This window comes from Chionomys nivalis, chromosome 20, assembly GCF_950005125.1.
Source record: "Chionomys nivalis chromosome 20, mChiNiv1.1, whole genome shotgun sequence".
Classification (NCBI taxonomy): domain Eukaryota; kingdom Metazoa; phylum Chordata; class Mammalia; order Rodentia; family Cricetidae; genus Chionomys; species Chionomys nivalis.
In genome coordinates this window covers 50,370,683-50,387,670 of record NC_080105.1, presented here as the reverse complement: position 1 = coordinate 50,387,670, position 16,988 = coordinate 50,370,683, and the positions used below count along the sequence as shown (strand labels likewise).

Here is a 16,988-nt window from a genome sequence, read left to right as displayed (position 1 = left end):
CTTGGACTTGCTTCAAGGTGCTCAAAAAGTCATTGGCTAGTAACCACGTTGATGGTTACTGATAGTTATTGTCTCTCTCTATGGACAAGACAGTTCTCTCTCAGAGTGAGGAGTCACATTGAGGTTTAGCAAACTCCTTTCCACACAGTATATTTCCTCAGTGTCCAGGACAAGAATGGGTACTGGGAAATGTCTTTGTCTCTGTGCAGCTAGCCCTGTTTGGCAGTGGATACCTTATAGACTCTGAAGGGCACTGACTCAGGTCACTGTGCAATGGGATGTATTCTTAATGTTCTTATAGGAATAGAACTAGCTTCCCGCAAATTTCCTTAGCCCCCTTACTCCAGCTCTGGGGCAGTTGCTCTAACAGTTTCAAGACTTACCCTGGACCATCATGGGGGAGAACAAACAGAGCATCAGCATCAGAAAGTAGAAAATCTTCATGGCTACTGAGGACCAAGCCCAGATTGCGGAGAAGAGAAGAGAAAGACACCCCTTTGGATGAGTGGACGGAAGCTTCCAGACAGCTGTTATTTATAGGGGTCAGGGGATTGCACAATCCCATCGGTAAACTGAAGGAAGATGTTGCAATTGAACATAGTTCCAATAACCAATTTATATTGTTTGCTTTTAGTAGCCACTGAGTACTGTGTGTTCAGGTGAATGCTTTTTTCTTTTTTGTTATGTTTTGTTTTATTTGAGACAGGGATTCTATGTGTAACATCTCTGGCTGTCCAGGAACTGGCTTTGTATACCAGGCTGGCCTTGAACTCACTGAGATCTTCCTGACTCTGCCTCCCCAGTGCTGGGGTTATATATGTGCGCTCCCATGCCTGGCATGAATGTTATTTTCTTCCTGGTTGTTGGACATAGGTACATCCTTTGAGGTTTTTTTTTTTTTTTTTTTTTTTTTTCTCCTTGTTCAGAGTCTCTGAAGGTATCCTGGTAAGACAGTCTGTGCCAGTATCCCTTCTGTTGCAATGGTCATAGGGCTCATGAGACTTCCTGTCTTTAGGCTAGTGATGGTCTGCCTAATAATACTGACCCAGAATTCATCTATATCTACTATAAAGGTGACAAGATTGAAGTAATAGACATTTCTCTAGTAAAGGCTATTTTCTCATCCCTATGTGTAGAACTTTTCTGTTCAGGTTCAAATAGAGTTTCTCTCCATTTAATTTGATATTGGTTGCTGGCTTTCTGAACAGTGCTCTTATTATATTTAGATATGTTCATGTATCCCTGATCTCTTCAAGTCTTTTATTATGAAGGACTGTTGGATACTGTCAAATGGTTTATCCATGTCTAATGAGATGATCATATGGTTTTTTTCTTTCAGTTTATTTATATGGTTTATTTTTAAAAAGCCTAATGGTCCTGCAGCCCACTACAAGACGATATGAGAACAGGGAACTATGCTGGAGACTTAAAAACACATAGAGACACAGAGAGAGAGACACGGACATGGGTCATCCTTGATACTAGAATGCCGATGCCAAGCTTATTATGCTCAGAGAAAGCTTATATAGGGATCCAAGCCACGCACGGCTCTCAGGATCTTTCAGCTGCAGGCCCACAAGCCTGCCATCAAGGTCTCATGCTCAGAGCAGCTGCAGGCACAGGTGTTTTGCTCAGTTCACTCCAGCAGGCAAAGGATCTGAGACAGGCAAAGAACATCAGGGGGCCAGGGATCTACAGCTCCCTGAGTTTATTACATTTATACATTGATAGATTTTATTACATTGATAGATTTTCTTACATTGATACATCCCTGTATTTCTGGGATGAAGCCAACTTTATTATAGTGAATGATTTTTTGATGTGTTTTTGGATTCGGTTTGCCAGTATTTTATTGAATATTTTTGTATCAATGTTCATGAGAGAGATTGGTCTATAATTCTCTTTCTTAGTAGAATCTTTGCATGGTTTCTTTACCAGAGCAACTTTTGCCTCAGAAAAAGAGTTTGACAATGTTCCTTCTGTTTCTATTGTGTGGAATAGTTTGAGGAATATCGGTATTAGCTTTTCTTTGAAATTCTGATACAATTCTCTACTGAAACCCTCTGGCCCTGAGCATTTAGTTGTTGAGAGACTTTTGATGACTACTTCTTTTTTCTTAATGTTTATAGGTCTATTTAAATTGTTTATTCAGTCTTGATTTAATTTGGTACATCATACCTATCCAGAAATTTGTCAATTTCCTTTAAATTTTTCAATTTTGTGGAGTACTGTGTTTTGACCTGATGATTCTCTAAATTTCCTCTGTGTCTGTTTGTATGTCCCCATTTTCATTTCTAATACTTTTTTAGTTTATAAAGTTCAGAAGATTATATGTAAATCTCTTGAGGAAAAATATACAGTACAAATTCTTTGATCTATATTCCATTCATTTAGATTCAATGAATTCAGATGGTGGCTTGATCAGAAATTTTATTTTTTATTTCTATATAGATTTTTATTGTTTGTATTGAACCATACACTTTTCTCCACTCCCCTCTCTTTCCCCCTCTCTTCTACCCTCTCCTGTGACTCTCACAGTCCCAGTTTACTCAGGAGATGGTAAAATATATAAATGAATTTGTTAGTTTTCATATTCTCTCTCTGTCTTTTGGTTAGTTTGGATAATGGTTTGTCAATCTTGCTGATTTTCTCAAAGAACCGATTATTTGTCTCATTGATTCTTTGTATTGCTTCCTAGGTTTCTATTTTATTGATTTCAGTCCTCAATTTGATTATTTCCTGGCATCTATTCCTTCTAGGTTAGTTGGCTTGTTTTGTTCTAGAGTTTTCAGATTTGCTGCTAAGTCTCTTGTGTGAGATTTCTCCACGTTCATTATGTAGGCACTTAGTGTTATACTTTCCTCTTAGCACGGCTTTTAAAGCATCTCATAAGTTTGGATATGTTGTGGATTCATTTATATTGATTTTTAGGACATCTTTAGTTTTTTTCTTTATTTATTCCTTGACCCAGTGGTGGTTCAGTTCAAAGTTGTTTAGTTTCCGTCAGTTTGTAGGCTTTTTGTGATTCATGTTGTTGCTTAATTCTAACTTTAAGTCATGGTGATCCAATGAGATATAGAAGTTATTCCTTTTTTTTTTTTTTTTTTTTTTAATTTCGAGACAGGGTTTCTCCATAGCTTTTTTGTTTCCTTTCCTGGAACTAGCTCTTGTAGACCAGGCTCCAACTCACAGAGATCCACCTGACTCTGCCTCCCGAGCGCTGGGATTAAAGGCATGCACCACCGCCGCCCAGCTCCAATTTTTTTGTATCTGTCGAGCTTTGCTTTGTGACCAAGGATGTGTTCAGTTTTAGTGAAGGTTGCATGAGGTGCTGAGAAGAAGCTATATTCTTTTGTGTTTAGGTGAAATGTTCTAGTTGTCTATTAAGTCCATTTGAGTCATGACATCTGTTAGTTTTCTTATTTCTCTGTAAAGGTTCTGTCTAGTAGACCTGTTGATTGGTGAGAGTGGGGTGTCAAAGTCTCTTACTATTAGTGTGGAGGGTTTGATATGTCATTTAAGCTTTAGTAATGTTTCTTCTACATATGTGGGTGCTCTTGTATTTGGGGCATAGATGTCCAGTATTGAGACTGCATCTTGATGGATTTTTCCTGTAATAACTATGAAGTTTCCTTCTCCATCTTTTTTGATTAATTTTAGCTTGAAATCTACTTTGTTAGATATTAGGATAGTTATACCTGCTTGTTTCTTAGGTCCAATTGATTACAAAACTATTCCCAACTATTTACTCTAAGGTAATGTCTGCCTTTGAAGTTGAGGTATTTTGTATGCAGCAGAAGGATGGATCTTGTTTTCCTATCCATTTGGTTAGTTTGTGTCTTTTTGTTGGTGAATTGAGTGCATTAATATTAAGAGATATTACTGACCAGGGATTGTTAATTCCTGTAATTTTTTATATTGGTAATGGTGGTGGTGGTTTATGTGTGCTTCCCTTCTTTGGGTTTTGCTATTGTGAGATTATCTATTCCCTTTGTTTTCAAGGATATAACTGAGTACCTTAGGTTAGAATTTTCCTTCTAGTACTTTCTGTAGGGCTTATTTCTAGATAGATACTGTTTAAGTTTGGTTTTGTCATAAAATATATTGTTTCCTCCATGTATGTTGATTGAAAGGTTGCTGGGTATAGTAATCTGGGCTGGCATCTATGGTCCCTTAGAATTTCTAAAATATCTGTCCAGGACCTTCTGTCTTTCAGAGTCTCCATTGAGAATTTTCATAGATCTGCCTTTATATGTTACTTGGCATTTTTCCTTTGCAACTCTTAAAATTCTTTCTTTATTCTCCATGTTTAGTGTTTGGATTATTATTTGGTGAGGGAGCTTTTGAGGGGGCCTGTCTATTTGATGTTCTGTAAGCTTCTTATACATTTCAAAGCATGTCTTTCTTTAGGTTGCAAAAGTTTTCTTCTATGATTTTGTTGAATATGTTTTCTGTGCATTTGAACTGGGATCCTCCTCCTTCTTTTATACTTATTATTCATAAATTTGGTCTTTCATGGTGTCCTAGATTTCCTGGGTGTTTTGTGTTAGAAATTTATTGGATTTAACATTTTCTTTGACTGTTGAACCTATTTCCTCCATCATATGTTCAACACCTGAGAATCTCTCTTCCATTGCTCTATTCTGTTGGTGATGCTTTCATTTGTAGTTTCTATTTGCTTTCTCAGATTTTCTATTTTCATAATTCCCTCATTTTGTGTTTTTTTATTTTTTCTATTTCATCTTTCAAGTATTGAACCATTTCCTCCACTGGTTTGGTTATTTTTTTCTTTGCTTTCTTTAGGACATTTATTGATTTCTTCCAATTTTTGTTTATCTTCACCTTGACTTCTTTAAGGGAATATTTCATTTCCTATTTAAGAGTCACTATCTTTATCACATAAAATAATTGTAACTTTTTGTGTGTATATGTGTTTCAGCTGCACGGAAATCTTCAGGTTTTTCTGCAGTGGGATCACTAGGCTCTGGTGCTCCCCTATTGCTCTCTCAGTTGTTGTAGGTATTCTTATACCAGTGTTTACATATCTTTTCTTCCAACCGGTGTGACTTGTGCCTGTGCCTGCTCTTCCAGCTGCTGTGGTTTGCACCTATTCCTGTATAGTCTGGTATTTTTTCCAGTTGGTGTGGTTTAAGCCTGTGCCTATGTAGTCTGCTGGTTTGTGGGGGAGGACTGGTTATGGGGAGTATGTTCAGGTGCATGCGGTGGGATTGGGCAGCTGAAGTTGGTCTTGGCAGGACAGTATTCTGTGGGTGATGAGGGGGGTTGGCCACAGTCTGGAGGCAGATCTCTCACCTGCTTGCAGTCTGGTGGGGACTCATTCTTCCAAGTTCATTAGTTGTGTCCTTAGGCCATTTATTCTTGCTATTTTTCATTTTTTTATTGTAGGAATGTAGAGTTTTGGATTTTTCCCTTAGCACACCAGTGTGTCCTAGAGGTTTTATTGTGTTGTGTTTCCATCTTCATTTAGTTCAGGAAATGTTTTATTCATTGCTTGATTTTGTTTTTGATTTCTTCACTATTAATAGTGAGTTGTTTATTATCTATGAGTTTGAGTAATTAATTAAACTTTGCTTACTGCCAATTTTAAGCTTTCTAACAGTGTGTTCAGAGAGGCACATAGAGGTATTTCGATTTTTCAGATGTGTGAAGATCAGTGTGCGTATGTCCTTTATTTTAGAGGAGCTTCCACTGACTGATGAGAAGAATATGTATCTTTGGTATTTGAGTATTTGTGTTTGGTATTTAAGTATTGAGTAATAGAATATAGTCTATAGGTTTGCATTAGGCACTTTAATTTAAGATGTAATTTTATACCTATATATTTATTCCTTTTTTTCAGATGACCTATATGTAGGAGAAAGGGGGTATTAAGTTCACCTAATATTGCATAATTGAAAGTAATCTGCGTTTTAAAGTCCAGTAATATGCTTTTAATGATATTGACCATGTGAGGGTTTTGTTCACATGTATAGAATTATATTTTCTTTTTGGTTAAGTTGGGATGAGGTGTCCCTCTTACCTTTCTGATTAATTGTAGCTTGACATCTATTTTGTCAGATATTAGTATAGCATCACCTCTTTTTGTTATTGGTTCCATTTTTTGGAATACTCCCTCCCCTATTCCTTTACTTTTAACTGGTATCTATCTTTGAAGGTAAGATAGATTTCTTACCTAGGCAACAGAAAAAAAAAGGATTTTCTTTATTAAATGAACCTGTGCCTTTTGACTGGAGGCTTAAGGGAATTGACATTTAAAGTTTGTATTGAACGGTCTGTGCCGATTGTTCTCATTTTGGGTTTGTTGTTTGCTGCTTATGTTCTTAGTCCTGTTTAGTATTTCAGGAGGTATAAACTTACTTGTTTTTTTCCTGTAGTTTATTGACTATGCTTATTCCTTTCCTCAGATTAAAGTATTGCCTGTCATATTTTCAGCAGGAATGGTTTGGTGGACAGAGGAATGTTTTTAGATTGTTTATACATGGAAAGTTTTTCTGTTACCTTCAACAGAGGCAGATATTTTTGGTAGGAACAATAGTCTCCTTTCATATCTAAATTACTTTAAAGCTAGAAGTACATTGTCCTCTTCTCACATTTAAAGTTTCCATCTAGAAATAAGGAGTTATCCTAATGGCTTTTGATATATATATATATATATATATATATATATATATATATATCTTCTGATTTTTCTTGTTTTTTTCCTGCAGCTTCAATATCCTCTCTTTGTTAGTATATTTCCTGTTTTATGTACTTACGTTATAGAGGTTTTCTTGTCTTGTCTGTTTGTAGTTTTATTTGCTTCTCTATGTGTCTGTATTTCCTGAATTTGGGGAAATTGGATTCTATGATCTTGTTGGAGATCTAGCCTGTGCTATTGACCTGGGATTCTTCTCCTTCATCAATGCCTATAATTTAAAGGTTTGCTCTTTTCCCAGCATTCTACAGTTTTTTTATATTTAATTCATGATTTGAACCTTTTCATACTCTTCGTCTGAGTGGTCCTCTATCATGTCCTCTTGCTCTCTATTTATGTGATCCATTCTACTTGTACTGTTCTCCGCCCTGATGGTTTGCAATTGGATTCTTGAAACTCTCAATTCCATCTCAATTTTAGCTTGAGTTCCATTCAATATTCCTTTTCCTTTACTCAATTCAGTTTCCAAATCCTGAATTATCCTCACCATTTCATTCCGTTACGTTTTTCTTGGTAATGACTCAGGCACTTAATTTTGTTCTCTTTCAGTTCATTGAGAAAATTGTTCATATCTTCTTTAAACTTGAATTCTCTGATAAGGTTTGCTATTGTTCTTTTAATTTCTGTGTCCTTGGGCTCATCTAGGTAATTCTCTTTAGAGACCTTCCTATGGACTTGTGGTCCTATAGACTGCTGTGGACTTGGGGGTGCATAGGATCTTGGCGTTTCATACAGTTTGTGTTTGTATGCTGTGACCTGGGCATGTGGACTTCTTTCCTTTGTTGTATGTCTGATGTGAGAGTCTAGCCCGACTCAGACTGGGCCAGTACAGAAGCAGGCCTTCCAGAGCTAGGCCTGATAGTGTAGGGATGGTGTTGGTGGTTAAGTTTGGGGAATATCACTCGGCAAAGCTGGTCACAATTTGTACAACTGGAGCTAGGTCTGGGAGTTCAAACAAGCTGAGGTCTGGTCTATTCCTCAGGAAACTCTCCAGCCAAGATCAGTGCACAAACTGTGTGTCCAAACTAAATTTGGACTTGAGAATGGTTTGGGCAGCCTTGGTTCTGGACGAACTGATCCAGAAAAGCCTGTTCAGCAGCTGAGAGTCAGAGATGGGACTGAGATATGGAGGCTGGCTTTGTTGATGTATACATGTTTGATGTGTGATTTCCCTCTATATGCTGTGAATATATATATATTTACCACTGGTTAGTAAAGCTGCTGATTTGGCCTACGACAGGGGAGAATATAGCTAGGCAGGAAAACTAAACTGTATGCAGGGAGAAAGATGGCAGAGTCAGGCAGACACCATTTAGCTGCTGAAGAAGAAAGACACCAGAAACATACTGGTAAACCACAGCCTTGTGGTGATACACAGATTAATAGAAATGTGGTTTTTTAAGGTATAAGAACTAGCTAAGAACACACCTGATCCATTGGCCAAACGGTGTGATAACTAATATCGTTCTTGTGTGATATTTCAGTTCTGAGTGGCCAGAAAATGTAAGTGCAGTCTCTGTTTACACAGTATAAATTTTTTTATTTCTTTTTTTTAAATAAATTACTTATTTATTTTACATCCTGGCCACAGTTTCCTCTTCTCTTTCTCCTAAGCACTCTCCCACCTCCCCCTTTTCCCCACCACCAATCAACTCCTTCATTTCTGTTTATAAGAGGACAGGTCTCCCATGAGTATCAACAAAACATGGCATATTAAGTTGTAGTAATAGTAAGCACCTCCCCTTGTAATAAAACTTGACAAGGCCACCTAGTATGATGAGTAAGGTTCCAAAAGCCAGTAAAAGAGTCAGAGACAACCCCTGTTTCCACTGTTAGGAGCTCCACAAGATGACCAAACTGCACTATAACATATATGCAGTACGAAAGTCAGCTCCATGCAAACTCCTGGTTGTCTGTTGAGCTTCTGTGAGCGCCTATGATCCCAGGTTAGTTGATTCTCTGAGTTTTCTTGTGTCCTTGACCCCTCTAGTTCCTACAATCCTTTCTTCTTCTCTTCTGTAGGATTCCCTGAGTTCCGCCCAATAGTTGACTGAGTATCTGATTCTGATCCCTTCAGTTGCTGGATGAAGTCACTGTTATGACTATTGGACTAGGCACCAATCTGTGTGTATTGCGGAACATTGTTAGCCATAATTACGTTGACATTTTTCCCTCCTGTCACATGAAAGTAAACATAAGGACAGACCTGCCCAGATATATATAGATTGGCCTGTGAAGCAGGGTGTTTGCTTTTAATAATACTTAGGAAGTTGAAAGGGCTTTAACTGTGTGAAACAAGTTGATAAGGTAAAAACAAACTGAAAACATGAATTTTTATATCTGGTTTATTTAGAGGGTAGGAATTAGGCTCAGAGCTAATGGAAAATGAACATGGATTTGCAACTTTATGAATCCACGCTTCTCTACTCCTTCCACATACTCATATTAGGAGGATTTAGAGGACTGTGTATTTATCACAATGATGAGAAATGGGTTGTGAAAGATGCTAAAGTCACCTCAGGGAGCACAACAATTTCTTTTGTTGTAGCTCAGAATCAACAGTGGGAACTGTGACCACTAAATCTGGAAACCGATAAGTGATGAGGGTGACTGGTTCTAGCTTGTAAGAAACCAGAAGGCACACATAACTTCCCAAGGGGAGGTGAATGTGGCTAACGAAATGGAAAAGAGGATCAGTGTAGAACTTAGAATGGCCTCACCCCGGGACCATCTGCGGAATTGCGGAGTACGTATGGGGTCTTGAGAGTGATATAAAAAAGAAGATGTCACAATCTTTGCTTTAATTGTGTTTGAAACATTGTGGTTGTGTAGAGTAAAATTATGTCCCGTCCGTCAACCACAAATACAAATGAGGCCAGGAGGTTATGGGAAAGTTCTCAGTCACAAACCTGCTTGTAATCATCACATTAGACCCTCATGATGACCAGCTGGAGCAGAAGCCACCACAGCCTGATTCAGAGGGGACTTTTGCAAGGACATCTGCCAGCAATCCTGTGTTCAAGGATGGATTGTGGCCACTCTTTTTACCATTCTTGTCACCAAGGTCTATTTCTCCAAAATATTTGATGTACTCATCATCACTTGTATTTGTGAACACTTCCCTCTGCTTCACCCTCTTCAATATGCCCAAGGGTTGCTGCACTTTATCTCTTCCCATTACAATGTTTACTATTTCTGTTGTAGTGATCTGCTATGATATTTATTTTTTATTTTATTGATTTTTATTGAGCTCCACAATTTATCTGTCCCCTCCCTGTCTCTCCTCTCCCAAGTTCCCCATGCTCTTAATTTACTCAGGAGATCTTGTCTTTTTCTACTTTCTACTTCCCATGTAGATTAGATCTATGTAAGTCTCTCTTAGTGTCTGAGTTGTTGTCTAGGTTCTCTGGGATTGTGATTTGTAGGCTGGTTTTCTTTGCTTTATGTTTAAAAACCACTTATGAATGAGTACATGTGATAATTGTCTTTTGTGTCTGGATTACCTCACTCAAAAGGATGTTTTCTAGCTCCACCCATTTTCCTGCAAAATTTAAGATGTCGGTATTTTTTTTTCTGCTATGTAGTACTCCATTGTGTAAATGTACCACATTTTCCTTATCCATTCTTTGGTAGAGTGATGTTTATTTCTAGTCAGTATAAGTATTCTCAAAGACTTGTTCTTTGTCTTTTTAATTTCACTGACATTTTGTATAAGGAGATAATTTTTAAGACAAGAACAAAAATATATGGTTTTATATTAGTTAATAGGCCAAAGTATGTATGTATGTATGCATATGTGCAAAACCGTATATTTGCATATATGTGGTTTTGCATCAGTTAAGAGACCAAAGTGCGTGTGTGCATGTACAGGTTAAGGAATAGATTAAAGGCATGGATTTAAACTACTGTGTCTGTGTCACTGAGTATGGTTGAGTCCAGCCAATGTTCTCCCCAACGTTAACATCTTTCTTGCTCAGCTTTCTTCTATAGAAAACATCATCTCATTGATGAATATTACTGTGAACTGAGAGATTAATCCTTTTTACAATGGGACCTTCACTTTGGCCTGGGGAATAAAGCCACAAGTGGCTCTTATTTATCGTCTACCTGACAAGAGTGGAAGATAAAGTTTAAGAGGCAGATTAAGAAAACAACAGCATCATGAGTGCCATCAGGAGATGGAAGAGAGCTCTGGGAGAAAACAGAAAGCCATGACTGTTTTTGTCCACTAGGGGCATCTGTAGACACGGCAGTGAGAAGACCTGAACCACAGATGGTCCAGTCCTAATGCAGACTTGGGAAAAAAAGGTGGGTTTGAAAGTTGTGCATAAATATTTTTTTTAAAAAAGTGCTGATATGGAAATACAGACATTATTCCTGGAGGATGAGCTTCCATGGGACAATTTACAGTTATAAATGAGGTTCTGATACTTAGGTTAATCCATCCACTGATCTGAACCCTGCAAGAAGACACATCGGTCCTGGATATGCAAATGGAGCCTCACTTAACTGACTGCTGTGGCCATGGAAGGTTCATCCTCTGTTTGACCCCAGGAGGTCTGGGAGCTGGGTCCACTGTCCAGTTCGGTGTGACATCCCTGCACTGGGTACGTGTAGTTTGGTGATAAAAATCAAATAAAAGTGACATCACTCAAATTGTGACCATCATTACTCAGGGCCAGGCAGCTGTTCTGGATTTTCCAACCTCTTGTTTTAATCCCTGGACTTGAGCCTTACACTTTAAAAAACCTATCCTAAACTGAGACATGAAATTCATTTCGATCTGATGTAAATAGGCTTGAAAAGTAGTTCCTTTATTAAAATACTAATTGTATATCCCTCGCTTGTCTTTTATGCTCATTCTTCAAATCACTGTCAACTCCTACAACAGTTGGGCTTATCTGGCTTACAGGTTCCCTGTAGCCTGGTATTAGAAGGGCAGCTGGAGCGGAGACAGAATCCTCCATGTTGGAGGCATCGGTATTGATCTGTTCTGCGTCCGAGACTTGTGAGACTACCGGCACCTACAAGGGGAGAACAGACATGTTTAGACTTCTAGTTGTAACCCCAATGATGTGAGAATATTTGGGAAATGTAACATAGGCAACCTGGTAGCAAACAAGAGAATTCTGCTAGGAGGCAATTTCTGTGAAATTAACCTTGAGTCCCTTAAAGAAGAAACACTTCTCTATTCCAGTATAAAGATAGGGCTTATAAACCTCACTCCCAACCAAGGAACTATTGACAGTTGATAGCTTCTAGAGGAAGAAGATTCAAAAAAAAAAAAAAAAAAAAAACCAGGCGGTGGTGGCGCATGCCTTTAATCCCAGCACTCAGGAGGCAGAGGCAGGCGGATCTCTGGGAGTTCAAGGCCAGCCTGGTCTACAAGAGCTAATTCCAGGACAGGCACCAAACCTACAGAGAAACACTGTCTTGAAAAACCAAAACCAAAACAAAACAAAACAAAACAAAAACCAAGAATATAGCTCCTGGTAGTCAACCATGCTCCAGTAGATGGTACCAAACCCATAAGTATTTGGAACCATGAATTGAATTCAGTGCATCATTTAAAAGAGGGGCGTGAGATGAGAAACAAGGAGGTGGACCTTGGAGGAGTTGAGGGAATAATGTGAGAGTCAGTACAACCAAAATACATTGTATTCACTCAAACAATTAATAAAATATTATGTTTATAAATTTGTAGGAGGATGTGGTCATGAAGCTGTTGATAATTTCTAGTTTCCAGGAGAGGGATAGTTAGTATTCTTTAAGGGTGTGTCCCTCGTATATTAATTATACCCTAGTAGATAGTTACACACTCAACTATAGGCAACACTAATTTGACTCAGGGTTAAAAAGAAGTCAGGTGTGGATGGAATGGGGTGTGAATATGGGATGAATTTCGGGAGTGAGGTAAATATAATCAAAATACAATGCATGAGTCTGTCTGATGGGGAACTTCCTCCAGCCAATGGCCTTTGAGAGACTGGACCAGGTTGAGCGTGGCTTTGGATACCAAAAACCTGCAGGATGCCCACTAGGCCTCTTCCTCTTCACCATCCCTACATGTTAGACCCCGCTCCTGTTTCCTCATTGTGATCTGTGAGTTTCCCTTTTAATAAAGAAAAACCTTAGTATACCCTATTCGGAGCTAGTGGGAGATCATTTGATTAGCGTTCCCTCCATCTGACATGTTCCACTTCAACTGTCAGGGAATTAATTGATGCATTAAATATATATAGATATTATGTAATGTTGCATATATTATATCATATAATAGTATCTACACAAACACACATACACATACATAGCTTCTCTGCTGTATAAGCATAGGAGGCCCAAATAGAGGCAAGCTCAACCAGACAAATGACTGTGAATTGGCTATTTTTCTACACTCTTAGAGCTGTAGAGACATGTTCAGGGCCTTCACCAGCTAAAACAGTTCATGACTGGTTTGACAGCATGGTAGAAGATTCTTAAAAGCATCCTATGCACAGATGATGGAAACAGCTGGTGATAGTCATGGAATTATGGGAAAGGATAAATTTTATGAGATTTATGAATGGTAAAATGAGAGTCATGGAAGAATCAAACGTTTCAACTCAATAACCCAACAAATTGCTGCAATAAATAAGAATGGAAAAAAAGATCAAGTTCTCAAAACAACCAGGAAAAAATATTGGAATTAGCACAACCTTCCAACAATAGTAGTAGACACAAATGTCCTTAATTTTATAATTAAAGGTCATGGTAGCTTATTGGACTAAGGATAAGAACCAACTGTTTGTTGTCTTTAAAATCAAATTGCACTGGAAAAGACACATACAAACTTAAAGAGAAAGGATGGAAAATTATTTGCTAAGTAAACATAACCAAAATAATGCTCTAAAACCAAGCAGTAGTAGCTATATTCATACCCAACCAAGTGGATTTTAAACACAAATTAGTCATAAGTGATAAAGCATGTTACTACACAGTAATAAATGGAGCAACCAGTCAAGAAGATGTAATGAAGGTGATGGGAGGAGTATAAGAACAAATGGTCAGGATACTTTCTGAGAGATAGATTATTCAGTATACAACAGAGCTGCACCTGTGAGATCTTAACAATATAGTTGCTTAAACAAGACTTAAACAATAGCAACATCGGTTGACATTACAACATGGATAGGGAAATCTCATAATGCCCCATTTATGAAGAATTATAGACAATAAATAGCTGCTGAGAGAGAGAGTCTTTTGCCAGGAATGAGCCCAAGATAGATTATCCAGTCCTAAATACACATACATATAAGCAACACTAAATGGACTGAGCAGTTTGTGTGTGTATATATATATATATATATATATATATATATATATGTGTGTGTGTGTGTGTGTGTGTGTGTGTGTGTGTGTGTGTGCATATAATTATATATATGTGTAACACTAAAAACTACCAATTTCCTTGATGAACATAGACAAAAAATTCTGAATAAAATCCATGCAAACTGAATTCAATAACACATTCAAAGTCCTTGCAAACTGAATTCAATAACACATTCAAAAGTCAATACATGATGACCAAGTTTATTTCATTCCATGTGTGCAAGATTGGTTCAGCATGTGTGAAATAAGCACAGTGCAGTCCATAAATATAACGAAGAGAAAAGCTTTCCATGGCCATGACAATAGATGCAGAAAATGACTTTGAGAAAACAATAGCCACTCTGCTAAAACCCTGAAGAAAGGAGGAATAGAAGGTTCGTGCTTCCACGTCACAAGGTTTATACGTGGCAAACTCACACCAACATTATACTGGATGGGGAAAAGTTGAGAATATTTTCCTTTAATACCAGGAAGGGGATGACTGTATGTATTCACCCCATTTTTATTTAATGTAATACTTCTACTAATTTCTTTTCTGTTGCTGTGATAAAATATCATGACCAAAAGCAACTTAAAGGAGAAAGGGATTTATTCTGGTTTATAGTTCTGGGATTGGAGGTAAAACCCACCACAGTGGGGAAAACCTGGCAACAGTCAAGAAAAGCATGGTAGCTGGAGCAGGGAGCCAGCTGATCATATTTCACAGAAAGCAGGGAGACAGAACAGGAAATGGAGTGAGCTTCTAAACCCTCAGAAGTCAGTGACTTCTTCATCCATCAAGGCTGTCCCACCAGAAGCTTCCATAATCCACCCCCACCAGAGCCATCTGCTTGTGACATGTTCAGATTTGTGAGCCTCTGGTGGATATTCAAACCACAACATTCTCCCCATGGCCTCCTTGAGCTCATGGTCAGCTCATGATGAGAATGCATGCAATCCTTTAATCCAACTTCAAAAGCCCTCATAGTCTTTACAAGTCCCAGCACTCTTCCAATATCCAGAGTTTCTTCCGATACCCAACGCCATCTTTTAACTATGACTGCTGTAAAAATGACAAAGCAAAGCGCACACTTTCAACACTGAACAGAGTACATATTGCCATTCAAAATGGAGGAATATGGGCACAGCAAGGAAAGATTAGACCAAAGCAAAACTTAAAGCCGTCATGGACGAACCAAATTCTGTAGGTCTATGTACAGCAACTGAAGCCTGAGCTTCAATGGGTTTAGATGGGACTGACCCTCCAGCTTTGCTGCCTACAAACATACACTTTTCTCTTAGGCTAATTTCTTATTCCATCTCCTGTATGCAATTCTCCTTGGCAGATATCTCCTGACTTTGGTATCTCAAATATCATGGGATCTCAGCCACAACCCAGGCTTCACTATCACAGCCTCATGCAATGGCTTCCTGGGGATTCCTTGAAGAAACTTTTGACCTGCCGCACATTGCCTGATCTCCTTAGTTCTCTGAAAGAGCAGAGGAAAAATCTATGACCCCTTTCATTTTGCAAAGTTTTTGTCTTCAAAACAAGAACCACATGAACAATACTTTCAAGTTCTTTCCCCAGCTGGAGATGGCTCCTAACCACTTGGACATCAGCTGCAGAAGCCTCTGAATGCAGCTCTCTCATAACATGGAGGCCCATTGAGTGTGGCCTCAAACCCATAATGAGGAGGTCCACCTGAGTGTGGCCAAGCCCTCAGAACATGGAAGCCCATCTGAGTGTGGCCTTGCCCTCAGAACATGGATGACCATCTGAGTGTGGCCAAGCCCTCAGAACATGGAGGCCCACCTGAGTGTGGCCAAGAACTCACAACATGGAGGCCCACCTGAGTGTGGCCAAGCCCTCAGAACATGGAGGCCCATCCAAGTATGGCCTTGCCCTCACAGAACCTTTCCTGTTGTTCTTGTGCAGATCATGCAGCTTTCCTTTAACAATTACAAACTCTTTTTCAGCACACGACCGGTGTCTTAGTTTTCCCAGTGTCCTTTTCTTTCCGAACTGCACATTTTTATTTCTCCCTACCATGTTTGTTGCCACTGAGATTCCATGTCACCACAGTCAAATTGACTTTCATCAAGAAAACAATAAGCAATGCTGGGGAGACACAGGAAGAGGAAGAGCACACATTTCCAGAGGAGAAGTAAAGCATGGCAGCCACTGTGGCAATCAGTATAGCAGAGCCTCAGAAAGGTCACACTAGAACTACTGTGTGCTGTGATCTACAGCACCAGACCTAGGTGTGCCCTGTAGTGTGTAAGTCAGCACACCATAGAGGAACCTGCAGCTCACTGCTACTTCAGTCATTATTCACGGCAGCCAAGGCATGGAATCATCTTAGATGTCCTTAAAGAGGTGAGTGTACATGGAGAGTTCTCTTCTGCCATAATGGAGCGAGAAGCAGCACAAAGGAGAAAGGATAGAAGTGATGAGCACCAGAGTGAGAGGAATAAACCAACTCAGAGTCAAGCATCATGGGTAATCTCTTCTACATGGAACCTGGGGCATAAATGAGGGTGTGAAGAAGAAAGGGGATTAGGAATATTATATTGGAAAGTAGGATATGAATGGAGTGATACATGGGTGAATTTGACCAAAGTCCATGATATTCATAAACAAAAATGTCATATGAACCCAATTGTATTGTATATTTAATATGCACTAGTTTGAAAAGACAGACACTAATTATCTCATTAGTTCTCATCATCTCTTATATATATTTTTTATCATCTCTTATATTAAGGGTACAAAGAGCTATGAAATTAATATCAGTTTTTTTAATTTTCTCAAAAAAACCCTTAATTTCAGTTCATTTTACAACATCAAAATTATTGAACCACATAGTAATATGTTGCATTTCTGAAATTATACTATATATAATATACTACATATACTATACTA

General features: G+C 38.5%; 1 protein-coding gene across 1 annotated transcript; it reads right to left on the bottom strand.

Annotated features, from left to right (window-relative positions):
• Window positions 1-11,590: 11,590 nt before the first annotated feature.
• Defb1 (defensin beta 1) lies at window positions 11,591-14,644 on the bottom strand (the record flags this gene model as incomplete). Its single annotated transcript, XM_057753161.1, has 2 exons — window positions 11,591-11,739; window positions 14,608-14,644. Coding segments are annotated over 2 exons (186 nt in total), but the record flags the coding sequence as incomplete, so codon positions are not given.
• Window positions 14,645-16,988: the final 2,344 nt, after the last annotated feature.